The following is a 20,589-nucleotide window of genomic DNA, read 5'->3' as shown; positions in this document are numbered from 1 at the left end:
TGTTTCCTTTACTGATACCTGTCTAAATCTGAAGCAATCTTGAATATTTGTTTAACAAGTAAGGCTGAAAAATAATAGCTGCGTGCTGTTGACTCTTGCATCAGCTCAGATCCTCCCCGCATTTTGGACACTTACTTGAGTTCAGGGCTTTTTAGTTCACTGTTAATCATTCATGCGTTGCAATTTAATCATCATGATTTTACCCCGAGGATCAGACATGTATGTTAATATTTCTCAAAGATCTTTCTGTTGCTGCATTGCTTTAATAATAATAAAAAAATAAATCCTAAAACACTGGCTTCAGTTTGAACAAATTTATCTGGAGTAAGATAACAGCTGAAAGGGCAACGGCGATTCATGATTGCCTGAAAAGACTTTAGGACTTCAAAGTTACTGCCAATAACCCCAAGTGAGCTGGCTATTTTTAAAAGAAAGGGGAAAAAAAACTTTCTTGTTAAATACCAGATACATTTAGTTTCTTGTGTTGTCATCATACAGTTCCATTAGGCTTTTCTGTTTGCAGCTCTGTGTAACTGCTGTAGCACACAGTGCTTTATTTGCTTTGGGTGATTAGGAAATATTGACTGGAATTTGGACTTACTGTGTACTGAAGGTCGCTTTATCAACCAGCGAAACAAGAGTTTCCAAGGAAACAGCTTGTTGTGCGCTTTTTAAAGAGGAGACCCTTTTCAATCCCATTTAAAATGATATTGTAATGCTCTAGTCGTAACCTTACACGTGGATAGGATTTGAGACCCTTTTAAAGGGAGACGCCTCAAAAAATGACAGGTAAACAGGAAAGACTGGCTTTTGAGTGGAAAAAAACGTATTTCAGAGAAACCATTTCTTTTTCCACCTTTCTGAATGGGCTGTCACTACAGGAAGAGCTGAGCTAATGGCATTGCGAGCGGGAAGGAGATTGAGATGTCTCTGCAGAGCTTGCCGTGCCTCTGCCTGGGGTGCTGGAGCCACCACTTGCCTCCTGCCTGTGCGAAGGGCTGGGGAGGAAGCGGGGCAGAGTTTGTTGTTCAGCCTCCAACAGGAAATTTTACCCTTGAGTTAAATGCTTTGCAGGTTGTGCCTGAAGTGATACATCTGAAATAGTGAGGGAGGTGACAGCCCTATTTGTCTTGTTAGGTAGTGGCAGTAGGCAATGCTTTACTTGCATGGCATGCACACACCAAAAGAGGGTGAAAAGAAAATTCTGATGGTAAAAACTCTGAAATAAAAGCAGGATTACATAGATGAGAAAGGAATTAAATATAATTTTGCTTTAAGTAAGGTGAAGGGATGAAAGAGCAGAGATGATAGAAGGAAAGGGTTACTGAGCATAGGTTAAGGTGCTCTCTGTCTTTCTCTTTCTTGCTCCAAAGAAAGCAACTGTTGGAAATTGCTAATAAGAACTTGTGTGAACTATGCAAACTATTAGCTGAAATGAATTAATTAAAATATTAGCATACTTTTTACTTGATTACTGTAAATAATTAATCTCCACAGCTCACTAATCAAGTCTCCTTGAGTGTCTTGATATTATATAAGATGTCCCTAATGTGATTAGTTCATAAAATCTTGGTCTGTCCTGGGTCTAAGAGTTTCTGTAATGAAAAGAATACTTTTTATACTGAGTTTAACAGGCTCTTAACATATTCTTTTCTGTGATACAATGGAAACTCTGAATCAAGTACCCAAAATACTTCATCCTTGCCAAACTTTAAGCTATCAATAGCTTCTAGTTGCAGGCACAGGGCAGTCCTTCAGGTAAACTAAGTGACGTTCAGATCTGATTTTTTTTTTTCCTAGACAGCTCTTCCCACAGCACAGCTACGTGAGAGAAGTTTATCTGTGTGTCCCTCCATGTTTACACCAGTACTGTAATCGTGACTTGATTTTTTTCAAAGACATAGGCCATAAAAATGAGTTAGTGGCATTGTTGCAGCTGGGCTTGTATTGAACGTAAGAAGTAAGGAAATACTACGTTGTGGATTTTACTACTGAATGCTGGATGTATGCTGTAGTGATTGAAATGAGTAAAAGGATTTTCTCTTCAGTTACCTTCAGGTTTATTGGGCTTTCGTTATTCATTTATTCACTTAAAATGATTTGGTGCACCATATGTGAAAATATTAGTTGTAAATTGAATTTAAGAGGAAAAATTCTAGTCGAGGCAAAATGATTTGTGTGCTTAGGCTTAAGTTCTTGTTACATTTATCATTTTTTCCCTTATAAATGGGGGAACAAGCTTCAAAGAATGCATCCTTACATTGCATTTCTCAGAAAAATAATCAAGAAAGTTGTTTAGTCTTAGGATGAGGCACGAGGAAATGTAACTAAAATAAAGAACTCATTAAAACAAACATTCAGAAATCCACATCATGGATCTAAGTATGTTTTAGGAGAATCTGTTTTTCAGCAGTGGTTTTTATGTTCTGGGTGTCTTAGAACTAACAATTCGCTGGTTGACCTAGCTGGTTTTTTCCATCCTTATGAATAAGGGCACGTTAAAGCACCTGAGTCTTGGCCTTCTGCTTTTACTCAGAAGAAGGAAGCTAAACTTCATAACAGGGATCTCAGACCTCCAAGAACACCACGTTTCAAGTGATTATTATCAGGTTCTAAGACTAATCTGCAAAGCTTTAGTCAGAATGCTTTTATAGATTTATTTAATAAGCAATTCAAACCTAACAGTATGAACTTTTTGAACAGATGCTAATCCAATCAACATTTGTTTCAATTGGGTGTTTTGAAGAAAGAAATCTACTGTAACATATTAGTAAATCTCCCTTTCTCCTTTTGCAGCATTAAAACTTCCTTTTGGCAAAACAACAGTGATGCATTTGGTGGCTAGAGAGACATTGCCAGAACCAAATTCTCAAGGTACGCTGTGCAACAGAGGTACTTCTCACTCAATTATGTGGCAAAATAGTCAAATATCTTACAGGCTTTGAGTATTTCATAGTAGAGAAAAGTCCTTGTGGTCTTGTGAAGCATGTATTGGAATGCTTTTGTACATGTTCCTTGTAGAAGACTAAGAAATTACTTTTCTTTTTTAGCGTTTCTGTAAAAAATAAATAAATATATATATATATCAAAAAATTACTCAAAGCTTAAAAGCTCTGTTTTTATTGTTAAAAAGATGTTCTTGATTTACTTTCATCATTTTGTTATTTTATGTATGCATGGGGATAATAATGATAAATACATAAATATCTTCACTAAAAATAGTAAGACATTCTTCAATCAAGTCTATTCATGCACAAAACCACCTAATCATTTTAGAAACGGCTTCTAAGCAAAACTTTCTTCTTGTTCCGCAGGTCAAAGGAACCGTGAAAAAACTGGAGAAAGCAATTGCTGTGTAATCCTGTAAACCTTGTTAGCTTTACCTGCTAAGTGTGATGTAATATAGTCTTTGTCTTTCATGCTGCTGGAATAGAAGAGGCCCTACCTTGCTTCAAACACCTGTAGGAAGAGCCTGTCTGTAAATCCATGGAACTGAAATATTACACGAACACTGTCTCATTAGTCTTTTTTTTAAGGAGAAAGATCTATGAACACTTTCATTGTGTTTTGTTTTTTTTTTTAATTCCTGCTTTTTGTTTGTTGAATAATCTTATAATACATCGGTTCTTGAACAAATTTGATCTCCAGAAAAATTAATGTGTTCTTTTCCATAGCAGGAATCATTTTGCTGCCAGAGAAATGTCCATTAACCGGGTCTAACTATAGTCAAGCTTTCTAGATGCAATTTGCACTAAATATGGTTGACAGTATATTTCTTATCAACAATCTTTAACAATATTTGAGACACCTAGTAATAACCTACAATGCAACACTGGAAAATAGTATATCTATAATTAAAACAAATCTCATTTTTGGCCAAATCAAAGGAAAAACTGTTAAGTCCATTCTACCTGAGTCAACCTTGGTGGCCGAACTGGCACAGAATACTAACTAAACCGAGTCTAACTATATATATTTTCACTACGACAAACAAAAAAACTATGTGCCTGTAATTTAAAAGCACTCTGTAGAGGGCTGATGAAACTAATTTTTTTCGTTACTGCGTGCACTCTATCTCGTGCGTTAGGTGAGTGCTTAATTCAGACAGCACAAACAAGTGCAGAGAGTGCATTTCCTAGCCTTAATATGGGAGGGGTAATTTCCTGTAGTTCATAGGCTTTTATTATTGTGCATAAATGTTAGAAAACATCATTTACTAATCAATTTTATGTATTTGAATATTGGCAATTGGTGTTTTTCAGTCACTTTCTCATCTGTACCTTAGTGTCCAGTGTCATGCTTACTCATTAGAGACTTCAAAAGAATTATTAAAGTTTAAAAAGCAAAAAGAAAAACCTCTGCCATAGTACTAGTTTTGTTTCTTTATGTAATCTGCATTTGGTATTAGTGCTTGCAATTGTATTAAAATCAAAAGCTGAGTTTTGAAGGCATACGTAATTAAAAAAGGATGCCATTCTTTCATTTCATATCAATAATTTAAACATTGATATGCTAAAGAAATTTGCACAGCACTAAAGCATGAGCTAGTTTCATCTAAACCTGTAAAAATAATAATAAAAAAATTAAAAAATAAAAGATTTTATATTTTTTTCACTGGGGAGGAATTCTTCCTGGCTGAAATTACAAATATGTGTAGAATATATTTAATAAAAATCTTATAAAATACATAACTATAGAAGTTAAATATAGATTGGCGTGTAGTATAATAGAACAATATTCCATATAAATAGCTTTAGCCTTTAAAGAAAGTCACAGGTTGACATTGTGTTCTGTACTTAAGTGTCCACAACTCCTACAGATGTTCCGTGTAATCGTTTTTTCGAATGATTGGCATCATTCAAATGTAATCAGGTTATTTTACCCATTGTTACTGCTTTGATGAAATGCTTTATATGCAGTAGATTTACAAAAATATTGTTCATACTGATCAGAATTAAATTTGTATAGAGCAGAGTTTTAAAACAAATTGTAAATAGCACTAAACATTTTCTTTCTGCAACCTGTACTGATAGACTCCTCTGTAAACTAAATAAAAGAATATTGTAGTGCATCTCGGTGGTGTGTTAAGGGTTGTGACTGGGTTTGTAACCAGTATTATTAATACTTCTTAATCTGGAAGCTAATAAGGACTCCATTTTACTTAAAAAATAAAAAGGAGGGAGGGAGTAAAAACTCCTAGTGGGATTTATCACTTCAGTTTTGATTCAGTAGCATGTTGACTTCAGATTTTGAGCTCTTCAAATGCTCAGTGACTACTCTTCAGCCCTTCTGAGAAGGATGCAGTTGTCTGTACCAAATACTTAAATGAAAAGTGGAAGCGTTCCTGGAGTGTGACCACAGAAACGTGTGTGGGGCCCTGGGTGTGCTCTCAGAGTAAGCACGAGGTAACTCCTGCACCTCCATTTTGTCTGCGTTGTGAAAAGAAGTGGCCTAGGGTGTTGGGTATTTTCTTCTTTCTTGCTAAGTTGATAAATAGGCAACTATAGTGAAACAATTTTTTTATTAAAATTAAAGTGTTTGAAAGCCATCAACTTAAGACAGCTACGAGGAGCGTGTTGTCATCTTTATTCACAAAATGAAGCTTCCCTTTTTCCAAAACGCTGGCCGCTTGAGTAATGCAGGCTCAGATGGGGAATGGTTGTGACAATACAAGAAAACGAAATGGGCTGAGGCAGGACTCCTTTTATTAGTTAAACCACTCTAAAATACATATATTTTTTTTGAAAATGCTTTAAACGTAAGCACGTTTTCTAAAAGCAGCTAGGTACTTAATACTGTATGAATATATGAAAATCCAGTAGCTTCTGGTTAAAATACTTGGCAAGCTTGAATAGTGATGTAGAGTTCCCTCTTGTTGAAATGAATAATGTACACGTACGTGCTTGTCCAAGCAAATCTGTGCATACTGCTTGGCATTTAAAATGTGAACTTGTCAAAATGCAAGTCCTGCAGAAGCCAAGCAGAACTGCTGCCTTAATTTCCATGCGAATTCTTGGAGCTCCATCAGTCCATTCCAGGACACTTCTGTTGTGTCAGGGTAGTGGAAAACTGCGGAGGAGAATTGCTTAAAGAGCAATTGGGATGCCTTGTCTCGGGGATTGTAGTGCATATTAGTCAAAAACAAAAAAAGCAGCAGGTTCTTAATCCCAGATTCCCCAGCCTTGCTATGTGTGTGCTTCTCTTCTCTGCTGATTGGAGTCAAGAGGATGCTTCTTTGCAGGGTCAGGCTGTTGGACAGTCTGCTAATGCACTGGAGAGGCTGACATTTGATTTTCACTCTTCGACAGAAATGATATTTTCTCTCGGAGGTAATAGATGGCCATGAGGATGAGAGCAGCAGATGAAGCAGAACCCTTCGTGTTCTGAAATAGCACAAAGGGACCGCATCCATCTCCCACACCCCTGTGCGCTATCGGTCGTAAGTTAATATTAGCACATGTGAAGGATCGTATCTGATAACAACGAAAGCACTCCGACTTGTACTTAAATGATAGAATAAATACAGCTGTTTCAACAGTCTGAGGGACTCGTCTTGCTGAAGGAGGGAGAAAGTATCACCACTGTTCATTTTTAAAAAGTCTTTACTAATATTCAGCATTGATATTAACCCAGGGGTGATCTCTGAAGTCTGAACGCATTTCCTTAGTACCCCGTGTTTACAACAGGAGGTGCAGTGATTTAATTTAACTTAATTTAGAGGAAAATGTATATAGCACTCTGAGAAAGCTTTCTTCCTCCCTTGCAGGTAGGTAGGAAGGAAGGCAGCGGTTTCTAGGCGGGCTGAAAGTCAGGAGCTGCTGCTGCTGTTCTTTGGGGAGGTGAAGCCTGGATGCTTCATGCTTCAGCGAGTGCTCTGATGAGATCCATTTTGCAAACCCTACTTGGAGAAGTGGATAGGAAGACGGATAGACTTCTCAATCGAAACCTCTCAGTAATATTGTACTAATGAAATGGATAAACTTAGGCAGATTTTAGGTTATACGTCCTATCAAAATGTATGTGTAGGCCATTAACAGCTGCACCACTGAAACCGATGGGGCTTTGTGCTTAAATTGGAGGAAATATCAAGATCTTTCAGGAGTGTTAAAGACTTCTTATCTTTGTTTCTTCTAAAATAGCTCTATTCCTCTAGATACCGTGTTTTGGCCATTACTTGTATCAAGCTTATTTGCAGAGCAAAATAAAAGGCCTTTGTTATTCAAGAGGCTGCCAAGAATATATGTGGTTCATGATACATTATTAAAGTCCTCGTACTACAGTAACATATTTCAGAGGAACAGCCCTGTGCCCTTCATGATTGTGAAAAAATTTACAATGCAATAGCTAATTTGATGACCAATTTATTATGCTATACTAAAACCTGGAGGGAAAAAAAAAAAAAAAAAAAAAACACCTTTCTGCTGTTTTTCTGTAGTTATGATTGATTTTTTTTCTAATTTTTTAAATGATAAAGGAATGACCAGTGAAGTGGAAAATTGTGAAGGTTGTTAATGTGAAGCTTAGACAAAATTTGGAAAGTTGGGCTGTGCCTGATCAAGCACGTTGAATGGATATCAATGAGAAATGAAGTTTGGTTTTTAATGTAGAGGAAGGCATAGCTGGAGGAAGCAAGGTACTTGCACAACTCATAAGTTTTAAAATCACCTAGATCCATCGGGAACTCAGTTCTGGGCTTCACAGCAAGTGCGTTGTACTGCCAGCTCCTTAGGGTTTGGAAAATGATAACAAAAACGATTAGACAGCAGAAATATTAGACTGAAGAGAACGAGGGATTAAAATATCTACAACGATGACGAGCACAGAGAAAATGGTTGGAGAGCTTTTGCGTCAAATTGAAATTCCTCTTTAAAGCAGAGGTCACATTCAAATCTGATAGAAATATTTTTCCTGAAAACGACTGAAGAGATTTCCACCTGAAATAATTGGAGGAGAAAAGATGAGCAAGACTTAAAAGGATGAATCACTGTAAGGATAGAGCGAAATTTCAGAGTACTCATGATTATCGTTAAGCTTTTTTTTCAACAGGGTATTAATTCCTTCAGACGGTGCACGAGCTTTTAATGAGAGCCCAGCTCTTGGGGGGGATGTTCCTGGCATGTTACCACCTCCGTTATGGACAAGCGACAGCAAAATGTGAGCCCTTGCCAGTACCAGGCCAACGTATCGCATGCCATGCTGAGAGTTCATCATCTTGCTGTGTCCTGAGGAGAACTTTTGGTCAGTTCGGGTGATTTTTGGTTACGGTGATTTTTGTGCTTTCCTGGAGCAAGTTTGAAGGAGCAAGTTACTGTGTTCAGATGGCAAGGAACGTGAACTGCAGTTGATTAGGGCAGAAATTAATGCCCTAAAAACGCACAGGGCAAGATCGAAGTACCCTGCTGTTACCAGAGGACTCTGACTTTATAGGTAGGAAATATTTTGATTCTTCTACCAGAAAATACTTCACAGCTCCTGACTGATGGCCAGCGCTGATGGCCAAGTAGCCATAGCTATGAAAGAGGGGCAGGAGGGGCTGGTATTTGGCTCTTTCATGAGGCTCTCAGATGTTACCTGGCAAAAGAGAGGGCCACCACAGCACACAGCCATGTGGGATTAACAGCGCGCGGCTCCTGGTGAAATGTCAGCGAGGCAACGAGGACCCAGCAAGGGGAACACTCCCAGCCCCCTGTGGGTGTCCCAGCAGCCGTGTTTCCTGCCTTGCAGTGGAATAAGCACCTGGGGGTGTTCTGTGAAGCAAGTAGGCAACAGCTTTTACACTAAGAAATGTCAGATGAATCTTCTGGTTCCTGACTGCCCACACCCCAAGGAAAGGTCTTCCCTCAACAAACAGACACGAGGTCTGCCTCAGACTTTATTTTTGTCCTCTGGCAAGCTGTTACTTCGCCACCGAAGCCTTTGAGCTCCCCATCATCCTGGTTTTCCACTATCCTGGTGCTTCAGCAGGCAGATCACAGTGATCACCACTGGACGTGCAGCTGTCACCCATGGGATCGAGGCCGCTCGGGCCTCCAGGGCCTTCGCGTAGTGGTGAAGCCTCAGAGAGAGAGGCTGAACACTACAAAGCGCCTCATTGCCTCTGGGAACGAAGGCGTTTGGAAGGAGTGGTGACTTGCTGCCTGTGAAGGTGCCCAGCAGCCTCCCTGCCCTCGGGGAGCTCTGTCCTGCCAGCTCCTGATCCCCGCGGGTATGGGAGGATCCCGTGCGGAGAGGCGTGCTTGCATGGCTCGCTTCAGGAAGTGTGGTCTGGAAAATGTTGGCTGGCACAGCGGGATGTGAGCCTTCAGCTCTGCTTTGGTCTAGCAAAGACCTTTCCTCTCTTCCTCTTGGCAAGAGTTGGCCAAGAGAAAGCCAACGTGCAGCCAACCTCACGCCCTCCTTGGCAGGCAGCTGCTGCCTGGGGAAGCCTGGAGGGATCCTCTGGGCCCTGCAGGCTGCTGCCAAACCTGGAGAGCCTCCCCTTCTTTCTCAGGTAGAAAAACAGAGACAGAAGTGATTTTTCTGTTGGAGAGACAGAAAAAATGCAAGGGCATTGACGTGGTGAAGCTTCTGAGGGCACAGCATCATCGGCACCTAACGCACAGCTCGCCTCCTCAGCTGCTGGTAGGTATTTAAATGTGAGTGCTTCTGTCCCTGTGCCTCTGAGACCTTAACTGGGGTGTGGGAGAGAGGAAAGAGGAGAGAGGAGGAGATAATTTATATAAAACCCCGGGGGCACAAAAACTCTGTGGGCCCTGGTGGCTTTGGATGCCCCCGGCCTTGCCAGGTCTTCCCTTGGGGATGGGTGGTGGGAGCTGCAGCTGGTAGATGAAGCTCACTGCCTGCTGAGGGAGAGGAGGATGAAATTTGATCGTCAAAATGCAAAAAAGAAGTTCTTACTAGATAGTATATGCTGAAGCAAACCCTTGTAATCAGCTTAGAGCAGCTTCTGCTCTCCCAGCAGTCTCACAGCCTCACTGTGCCTCCTCTCCCAGTGCATCTTCTCATGTGGGTCCTTTGGGTCTGCGTCATGCTGAGCTGCAGGACGACACTCGGCTGGGATGAGGAGGGAAAGGAGATTGTCGTGACTACAAGTCTAACCTGATAAAACATCCCTGCAGGAAAAGGGCAGGTGGATGAGGAGGCTGTGCTGATGTTGCCCTGTTTTGCTTCACTCCTTGTGCTGGTCCCCTTGCCTCTGTCTTAAAAAACCTCTTAAATACGGGGTGGGTCCTTCTGTAAGTACACGAAGCTCACATTACACGATGCTGGCACACAAAAGGGACTGCTGCATCTGTACAAACATGCCTGACCTGCTGAAGTGCAAGGACATTGATCGAAGGAGTGTGCTGATAAATGGGCAGCATGGGGAGCAGACCTGGCCTGTCCCCAAGGCTCCCCACCGGCCAGCAGCAGTACAAGGAAGAAGGCACCGAGAAGCAGGGCCTGGCCTGATCCCCACCGTAGCTCATGTAGAGGTTTCTGCTGGCCCCAGGTGATAGAGGTCCTGTGAGGTTACGGACACGGGGAGAAAAGCAGGCAAAAAAACAGGCCCAAAGGATGAGCAGGGGGACCAAAGGCTGGCCACCCTGCTCTGGCTCCTGGAAAATCACGGAGTGACCTCTCTGGGGCCGCATTTCTGGGTGTGCAGAGGAGAAGGTGGCAGCCAGCAGTCAGGAGGGCTTTCCCTAGGGGAACTCATGCCTGGCTGCCTTCCTGGCAGTGCCTGGATTTGTGGATGAAGGTGGAACAAGCGTTGTCATTTACCTCAACTTCATCAGGGCTTTTGATGTCACGTCCCACGTATTCTCATATCCGAACTGAGACACTGCTGGGGATGGCTGGGTGAGCAGAGGCAGTGCCAGATCCCTGTCCTGCCCCCCACTTTGCCTCACTGCGTCCCCATCCTCCAGCAGGGAGCAGAGATGATTTTACTGCCTCCTCCCGCAAGTTTTGGCTCCTCCTTACCTTGTTCCTTGGGGAAAACCCCGCTGAGCTCCGTGCATTTCCCCCTGGGTGTGTGTCCCAGGAGTGAATCTCATCCCTGATGCAGAAGGCTTCCCGAGCTGGTGTCTGTGCCACGACCGGTTGGCTCCAGGAGGCCGCTCTGACACCTATGAGCTTGAGAGGTTTCCCTCACCCTCATAATTGGCATAATTATCCAATTAGGTGATTGAGGACCAAGATTTGTGTCAAAGGGGAGCCAGGATGGTGTCTGGGTGCTGGGCACGGGCCCATGCTGCCAGATACGTGCGGCACTTTTTGCTCTCAGTTATCCCAGATCTGCAGCGAGCCCCAGAGCTCCCTTTTCACGTCACCGCAGAAATCACTGCTGCTGTAGCACAGAAACCTAATTTGAAGCCAGATTTTAAAGGAAATGAGGCGTGCCAGCTCACACTTGCTGTCTGTCCATCTGCCTCGCCAGCCAGCCATCTGCGTCTGCCCGTACCCTGCTTACCACAGCCTCTGATGTCACCGATCAGCCCGAATTAATTGGGAGGGTGGGCAGTGGTCTGAGGGGTGGAGATTTGGGGTCCAGCTCAGTGAGAGATCAAGTCCTGGTCCCTCTGCCACTCCATTAGCTATTTTGCATAGCTATCAGTAAACCCTATTTTTCTAGTCCTTGAAACAAGCAAGCTTGCTTTAAAACATCTTCCTGAGATGCCCTAAAATAATTCCCAATCTCATGCATTAAAACGGTCACCATGGACTTGCTTTGCTACGTTGCTGGTTTTACGGGGACAAGGAACACTTTAATCATGTGCAGTCACATTTTTATTAAAAAAATGACCTTGGACACTGCTTGTACTGCCTCGGAGGGAGCTGCACTCTGCCCGAAGTCCCAGTGAGCAGGAGCAGGGGCTCTGCTGCGTGCAGCCAGAGGCAGCAGCTCCACCGCTTACCCCCTGTGTGCCCAGCCCTCTGCCTGGGCCTCGTGCTGATGTTGCAAGGAAGGAGCTCACGTCCATGTAAACCTGGTGCAGATATGCCCCAGAATCCAGCTTTGCCACCCTAAAAGACCTTTGGCCTCCAGCTCGGCGCACAGCTGGTCGCACCATGTGCCTGGGCACCGGGTCCTTCTGGCCCCTAACCTGCCAGCTCTTCCAGGAGCCTTTTTCCCTTCCTGAGCCCTCCCCAGAAGTGGAGCAGGGTGAAACCTGTTCCGTGCACTCAGGGGAGTTTAATCACCCATTTAATCACCCCGCTGCACCCACGGCACGGGGCCTGTTACGGGAAGGAGCTCCCGGAGACACCCTCCCCTTCCCACCTTCCCAGCCCAAAAATATTTCCTGGGCGGCCGCGCTGCTGCCGGAGGAAGGGCCGGGGGAGATCGATGAGCAGCTCCCATTTACCGTAACGGGCTTAGCTTTGGGTCAGCGGGTTTCTCCTCCCCGTTAATCATCGCGGCAGGTGGCAAGGGGAGCCGGGAGCGGGATTGCCCGGTCAGTCCCTAAAGGAGGATGACCCATTAGTGATGCGCAGAGTGCTCGCTGGCTTGCATTCGCTCCCTCTGCCTGTCTTTTAATTGTGACCGGGGTCAGGGGCGGAGGAAGGGCTGGGATTACTTTATATAACCAGTTTTCATTAAAAGGATTACTCGGAAGCAAGCGTCCCGCGTGCAGGTTTCCCCCGATTAATCCCTGACATTTCTGAGCGTCAGAGCGCTTCCCCAGCCTTTCAGCTCCCTGACAGCCTTTCCTACTCGCTCAGCCGATGCCGAAATTGGATTTTAAAATTACCTGCGAGCCCACGCTGCTCCTCATCGAGAAGCCTGTGTAAGGCATTCACCCCGTGATGGGAACCAGCTGCGTGCCTCCAGCAGCCCCCCAAAGCCCCCCAAAGCCCCCCAAAGCCCCTGGGCTGGTGAGCCTGTGGAAATGGAGCTGGCGGTGATGAGCAGGCTCCTGAAATGTGGCTGGGGCTTGGATGAAGGCCAGGGAGGCACGAGGTGGTCACGGCTCTGCCACGGCACACAAAGGAGCTGTGCCGGTCAGGTACATCGTGGTTTTCCCAGCTCAGCTCTTCCTGACCTCCTGTCAGGAGATGGAGAAAGGTCTAGAGTGAGTACCTGATGAGGTGGGGGCAAAAGAACAAAAAGTTTGGAAGGAGAACTGGTGTAAAAGTAGACATCGTGTCAAGACGAAAACGGGAAGAGGCAAAGCCTGAAGCATAGGACCACAGAATGGTTTGGGTTGGAAGGGGCCTTGAAGACCACCCAGTTCCACCCCCCTGCCATGAATAGTCCACCCTGCAAATGCTCCTCTCTCCAACCAAGAGAGATGAAAAACGTTCCAGGATTCATCTGGAAACCTTGAGGGCTCTGGAGTACACACAAGGCTGTGAAATGGGCACCAGGAGAAACACCGGGCTAGAAACTTTCAAGAAATGGGAGATAGTCCCAAAGTTTTGCTGAAGCCAGGAACCCCCACACCTGAGACAAGGCTGCTGAACGGGGCAGGGTGCAGGAGGAAAGGCGGCGATGGGGAAGCGAGCAGCCTGGAAAGGGCTCTGAGGACCAGGGCTGCAGAAAATAAAAGATGATGTGATGAGGGAAACAGCTAAGGCAAGGACCTGCCCTGCGAGTGAAGAGTGGAGAGGGACAGCTGTGATGGCTTGGACGTGTGTCAGGAATGGCCCCTAAAGGATTCCCTACATGGCCACACATCAGAGCCCGAGACACTAGAAATAGAAGGATGCTGAGCGCTGGACGGGCAGAGTCAAGAGTAAAACCAAGCGAAAGGGTTTGGAGACACGAGAAGCAACTCCAAGACCAACAGGAGAAAAAAGAACCTTTGCGCCGAGCTGATGGACTACGAATAAAAATAATAATAATAAAAAATCTATTTCACTTTCCTTGGTTCTCCTACTTCACAGAAGGCTTTAACCATGACTTGGCTCACCCAAAGATCTGGGAGCAGCCTGAGGTCAGGCACTGGGGAAACCACGGGGCATCGTGGTTGCCTGCCGGGAGGGATGACATTTCGGGAGGCTTTTCTCTGCCGCTCTTTGATGGCTTTCTGGAATTCCTCTCCGCTTTGATTTGCATCGAAATTTGTGTGCACCCAGCTCGTGTTTAGGAGCTTTGAAGTGTACTTCAGGTAGCAGCAAAGGGGCGGCGGGTATTAAATGAACAATGAAACGAGCAGAGGCAGTTAGTGCAGGCACAAAGGGGAAAGCATGGGTGTACAGAGAAGGGAGCCCATCACCATCCTCTTAGAGATAAAACACCTTCTTTATGCGGGTCAGAAGAACAGCTTTCAGGAATCCAGATTGGTCTGGCTTAGGAGAAATAACAAACCCAGGCAAGAAAGGCGAGAGCTTTGATTTACGTGGCTGAAGGAATGCTCTTCCTCTGGCAGGGCTCTGACTGGTGGAGCCATCGGGGCTTGCTCGTGCCCAGGACTTAGCTGCCTGTCAAAGGCAGCTGCTCAGAGGCTGAATTCTGTCATTATTAAACTTTGAGGCGATCCCAGCCTGACTGGCTGCTGCGGTCCCTCACCACCTTCCCCTTGGCAGGGGAGCTGGGGCAGGTGCACGAGGGCTGCTTGGTGCCCAGCCGGGACAAATCGTGACTGAATGAGGCACCTCTTCTGCCTTGCAAATCACCTCATCTCGCTTCAGTACTCAGGAAGACCTAGGAGAAAGGAAAAAGGGATTTTTAAGTTTCATGGAGCTGTTTTTCAGGCATTCAAGGCATGCTGTGGGTGGGCTTGTGGCCGCAGAGGCAATAAAATTGCTTTTATTTCTTAGCCGTAGCAATGCAGCTGATGGGCCGCTCTTTTTTTCCAGGAAAAGTATGATTTCCCCATCAAGGGAATTTTTTTTAAGGGAACAACTAAATGAAAAAAAAAAAATAAGCTAAAATAAAACTGAATAAGATCCTGGAAGTCAGGAAGGAAGAGTTGCACAAAAGCAATAAAATGCTCTGCTTCAGCCCTTCCAAAGCGAAATGCTTGGCTTAGCGTTTTGTGAGGCAGCGCGTTGTTTGGAAATTCATTTAATGTAAAAAAAACCTGTCGGTTGTTGAAATGACAACAAACACTCTGACAGGCATCAAAGGATCTGCTTGCCTTTCCAAAGTCGGGTTTTGGAGGAATTGCCAAAACTTGCTGGTTTCGCTCCAGCGTAGACTAAAAGCCCGTTGCAAAACCGGGGAATTCCCTGCAAGGTGGAAATTCCAGCTCCCACACGGCACTTGGTTCTTGCCTGGGCTTTGTGCTCCTGCCTGCACCGTCCCCGTTTCACCGGGGCTCCCTGAGGTGAGGCCGCAGAGGCCGTGCCTCCCGCTGGGTGCAGAGAGGCCGGAGCCAGGCTGTGCTCAGTGGTGCCCAGTGCCAGGACAGGAGGCCATGGGCACAGCCGGGCACCCAGGAGGCTCCCTCTGAGCACCAGGCAGCACTGCTGTGCTGGGCGGGTGACGGAGCCCTGGCACAGGCTGCCCAGAGAGGCTGTGGGGTCTCCTCCTTGGGGAGCTCCAAAAGCCGCCTGGACGTGTTACTGGGCAGCCTGCTCTGGGGGTCCCTGCTTGGGCAGGGGGGCATCAGGGGGTCCTGCCAGCCTCAGCCCTTCTGTAGCTCTATTTCTATGATTTCTCTTCTCTACCTGGACATCCGTGTCTCCCAAATGTCCAGGACAGCTCCCATCCCAGGTATCTCGCCCTGTGTGGGTGGGACAGGCAGAGGTTGAAGCGTTGTGGGCAAACCCTTCTGGGCAGTGCTGCAGCACGTGGGAGAGCAAAGCATGTCGTGCCCTTCGGGAGCACCCCTGCTGGTCCTGCACGCAGGTCTTCTGCTCTGCACCACTGAGCCACAGCGCCCAAGGATGAGGGGAAGGCACCGGCAGCCACACCTGGGGCAGGATGTGCTCCAGTTGGGTCTAATAAGAGCTGGTAGAGGGAAGAGGGAAAATGATGAAATAAAAGAATAAATTCATGTGATTTGTCAGAAAAGTGATTTTACATGGTTGAAAAACAGAGAACAGTTTACTTCGGTTTCTAGTTTTATCTCCTGTGATTCAGAGACTGACTCATATCAGGCCATTGCCAGTCACACAGAGTGATATATTCCTGGAGATACACGATGTCCCGAAATTGTCATAATGAGTAAAATTCAGATTAGGGTCCCTATTGTTACACTGCTGGATCTCGGTGACACGGTACGGAGAGAAGCACGAATGAGCTGGCAGGGCTGAAGTCACACAAACCTGAGCTTTAATTAGGAACTCCTAAAGTTTGCCCCAGACAGGGGCTCCCTGCAAGATACGTGCACGGTGCTCGGCCTCCAGCAGCAAGGCACCGAGTCTGAATTCAGATGGGTATAAATAAGGCTGGGCTAATGAGCCCTACTTCTGCTCCCTTGTAGAAATGCAACGGGGAAACTGAGGGCTGTAGGGCTGCTCTGGATCACCACGCCTGCCCTCCTTTTGCCCCCAGCTCCCCTCACCATTGAGTGCAGGGAGCCCCTTGCGTTATATCCAGCTCCATTCAGCACGTGGACCCTGAAAGTCCTCGTCTGGACACGTGGGCTTTCTTCGGGAGGGTCCTCGACAAAGACCTGTCCCGTGTTGGGGCTGATGCTGCTGTAGGTCCATCTTCCTCGTGGATTGCTGCTGTGATGGGGGGTTCATGCTTGGATTACCTACGTTCATTACAACAGTAGCTGCTTCATCTCTTTTTTCATGTCATGTTTCCATGTGTAAGACACACCCATGATCAGCACCTGGAGTATTTAAAGCGAGCAATTAGGATAATTACTTTAGCTGGGCTCACACCAGCTCCGGGAGGGAGGGCCAGGAGGCTGTGATTCCACATGCTGTTCAAAGGCAGGGCACAGGCTGCTTCTGCGCCGGCTGCCCTGCAGGCTGCCTCTTGCTCATTATTTATTACTGTAAACAGCACTCAATCCCTCAAACGAGCCCAGAACAGAGACGGAGCCAGGGCTGAGGACGTGGCTGCTGCTGCACAGGCAGAGTCAGTGCCATAAAGCTGCTCCGAGCTCCTGGCTTCCCTCCAGAAGAGAAGCCCAGGGAGAAGCGAGGGGCTTTGTAGTGTCCCATAGAGATGGTAAAGGCCATCCTCGGGGCCTTTCATGTCTTTGCTGACCACAAAAGGCTGGATAATTGTGGCTTGAGTTGCTCCCTCCTCTCAAACTGTGACTCCACCGGAGGCACCAGTGCCAATCGCCAGTGCCAGATGACCTGGGAACCCTCTCAGCCCCTTCGTGAGACATTTCTCTAACTCCGGGCACTGCTCATCTTGATAGAGGGTCTTAAAGGATGATCTTCTCCAAAAAGAATTCCAAATACAATTCCACGATTAAAAACCTTCATTATTGCCTAAATAACTCCAGCTAAATTACCAGCTGCAGCCGAGCAGACCCGTTGGGATGTTAGGGGATTATCGCTAATGCAAACAGAACCGAGATGTATTTCTTCACCATATTGTGTTAAGTAAAATCCTCAAATTCCTCCAGTGTTATTTTAAAGAACTGCGTGTGATAAGTCAACTCGGTTATGTGCTGTGTGAAAAATTGCCAAATATCCCACAGGGCAAATATGAAAAAGCAGCAGAGAAGACATTCGTAAGAAATGAGACTTTATTGACTTTTTTATCCAGCCTTCAAAGGCCATCAATCAAATATTGTTGAAGGCTGATTTTGCAATTTCATTGCAATTCCAGAGGGTGGGTAGTAAAGTGAATCTCGTGTTGGCATATCATTGATTGTGTGATTTTTCTTTTTTGAACCATAAAGAGAAACAAAGCAAGAGAGAGAACGGTGATGGAGAGCAAGGGAACGACGAGAGCCCTTGGTTCGGTCCCTCCTGATACCAACAGCGGCTGGTGCTGATCTGTCACACAGGCAGGATTCACCCAGAAGAGGACTAAGATGGAAAAGCAAAACACATCGTCGGGGAAAAGACTTATGAGCAGACCAAAAAAAATCTGAATCCTGCACTTGGGCTGTTGTTTTTAAATGGAGAAACAATGAGTAGTGTCACAGGTATCCGACGCAGCCTACAGTATATTTTTCTTGATCTCTTTTTCCTTCGCAGTTGCCAAACACTGATGTTCCAGCAGATTAAAACTGAATAATGGCTTTTACTCTGTGCCATACTGCGTTTCTGCTTCGCGAGTGGTATGTCTTGAGCAGCAAAAGCAGCAGATGACAAACCCATCAGCTCGTGAAGGATCGCACGGTGCCGCAGCCACCGCCCAGCCCACACGAGAGCAGCTGTCCTTCCCTTCCCTTCCCTTCCCTTCCCTTCCCTTCCCTTCCCTTCCCTTCCCTTCCCTTCCCTTCCCTTCCCTTCCCTTCCCTTCCCTTCCCTTCCCTTCCCTTCCCTTCCCTTCCCTTCCCTTCCCTTCCCTTCCCTTCCCTTCCCTTCCCTTCCCTTCCCTTCCCTTCCCTTCCCTTCCCTTCCCTTCCCTTCCCTTCCCTTCCCTTCCCTTCCCTTCCCTTCCCTTCCCTTCCCTTCCCTTCCCTTCCCTTCCCTTCCCTTCCCTTCCCTTCCCTCCAACACTTGCGTTGGTCTCTCTCTGCTTGTCAGCCACAGAGATCCTTCCCTTTGCTTCTACCTTCTTCTGCAAGCCTTTTAAAATCCCAAATCACACACTCCTTTTCCACACTCCATTACCAGGGGCCACGATTGATTATTTTCCTAGCCATGTGTCTTGTATTTCAAGGCCCAAAAGTTTTCTCTTTCCTCCTAAACATTCAAACTGTATATAACCTCTACCAACACGTTTTCATCTCTTTAGATGTATTTTTTACTACTGCTGGTGTAGTCCCTATCTCAAAGGACTTACACTATAAGAACAACGATTCATATCCTCCAGGGCCTTAAGTGGCTTTAGAGCGATTAATTTTCAAGAACTACTACAGATGACACCAAGTGAGGCCCTGACACTGATAATTTACAGAAGCAATATGTTTTTAATGCAATTCCCTAAGCAAGTTTGTGGTGTGAACAGCAACAGAAGAGGAGGACCTGTGGAAAGCTGCTGAGGAGGGAACAAGGGGCACAAAGGCTAAACAAAACTGCAAGGTGGAAGGGTAAAACCAAGGAGGGCCCAGGCAGTAAACGGCCTGAGGTAGCTTGTAGAAGTTTTCCTGCAATCTTGCTTCCAGATGTTGCTTCTCAGGGTTTGGATCCAGCTGGAGATGGGATGCCGTGAGCTCGGCCACTGCCAGTCGCTGATGCTTCTTCCTGGAAGGCTGCGAGGGGCTGCTTTTCTCAATGTCTTCAATGAGACGTCCTTGAAACGTCGGCAAGGATGACAGCAGAGCTGTCTGCAATGTGTATGAGGAGAACAAGACGAGCCAGGAAAGGATAAAAAGAAAGCAAGCAGAATTGTAAATGTGTGAAAATGTAAGGTTTGTCTATTAACGCTGAATTTAATGTCCCAGTAACAACCCCGTTGCTCACCATCACACCTTATTATGTGCTATGCACCAGTGTCTCCTGCAAGGCTGTTTCTCTTAGCAGTGGGAGCCTTTCTTTCCTGCTAGACTTTGAATTTGATTTCCAGATTATCTTAATTATTTTCAAACTGAGTCAAGATATAGGAATGTTTCTTTTGGAGCCATCTAGAACGAGCTTTTTCTTCTTTTCTGTGCGCTTCGCTTCTATTTCTGTATAGAGTTCATGAAGTGCCTTGTCTTAAAATCTTCTGCAGCCGACAAGTTTCCATGGGAGCTTTGCACACAAAAGGCTTTGTCCGAACAAATCCTTGGTGCTGCTGTTGCAGATGAAAGGCATGAAATGATATATGTGAAACCGCCCGATCGGACAAATATTTCCTGGCAAAACTAAAGGGAGGAAAGGATCCAAGGTCCCTGGACAACTCTGAACAATTTTTGCAGATGTCTCCATTGTGACGGGGGGCAATGAGAAAAGAAGGGAACAACGGGAAGATGCATTGAGCCGCTTACCTCTTGATTAACACACCTGAAGGGTAGCGGCTGTGATTGAACACGAGGTCCTGTGCTGAAGGCAATAACAGAAACACGTTTTGACTGGAGGAGAGCAGATAGCTGAAGCTGGATTTTCTGTTTCTTAAAGGAAAGAAAGAAGGAAAGAAAGGAGGAAGGAAGGAAGGAAGGAAGGAAGGAAGGAAGGAAGGAAGGAAGGAAGGAAGGAAGGAAGGAAGGAAGGAAGGAAGGAAGGAAGGAAGGAAGGAAGGAAGGAAGGAAGGAAGGAAGGACGGACTTTCCACTTGTGTGTACAGGTGTACCCTGCCCTATTTCAGCCATGAACTGGATGACATGCCGAGTTAACTCCTACTGAACTCAGTGTTTCCTAGCGAGAGGTCCAAGACCCTCCTCGTCTCTTGCGGATGGTTCTCCTTCCTCACGCAGAAGTGCTTAAAGCCATGAGGATGCAGTAGGGTCACACAGCCTTAGTTTATGGGACTGGACTTATCTGTATGCTGCAGAATGAGCTGATTGCTCCACTTTTGCATGAGCTGATTTGTTTTGCATTCTTGGTATGAATGTTATTCCTTTAGGGGAAAGATTTCCTGACTGCAGTTACATTTGTTCTTATTACGGAGTCATTCCCCATCTCATTGTGCTTAATTTACTTTCCTAATGT

At 45.7% G+C, this 20,589-nt stretch overlaps 1 protein-coding gene across 1 annotated transcript in view; it reads left to right on the top strand.

Moving 5' to 3' along the window:
• UBL3 (ubiquitin like 3) overlaps positions 1 to 5,071 on the top strand; it is a 53,707-nt gene extending 48,636 nt beyond the window's left edge. The window contains exons 4-5 of the mRNA XM_084281750.1: positions 2,797 to 2,874; positions 3,315 to 5,071. Of these exons, the coding sequence (XP_084137876.1) occupies positions 2,797 to 2,874; positions 3,315 to 3,367 (131 nt within the window). The 3' untranslated portion in view covers positions 3,368 to 5,071. The remainder of the gene's footprint in view (positions 1 to 2,796; positions 2,875 to 3,314) is intronic.
• The last annotated feature ends 15,518 nt before the right edge of the window (positions 5,072 to 20,589 follow it).

This window comes from Netta rufina (assembly GCF_964035555.1).
Source record: "Netta rufina genome assembly, chromosome: 1".
In the NCBI taxonomy this organism is placed as follows: Eukaryota; Metazoa; Chordata; class Aves; order Anseriformes; family Anatidae; genus Netta; species Netta rufina.
The sequence above is the reverse complement of the archived record's forward strand: the minus strand, read 5'-3'. Positions and strand labels throughout refer to the sequence as shown.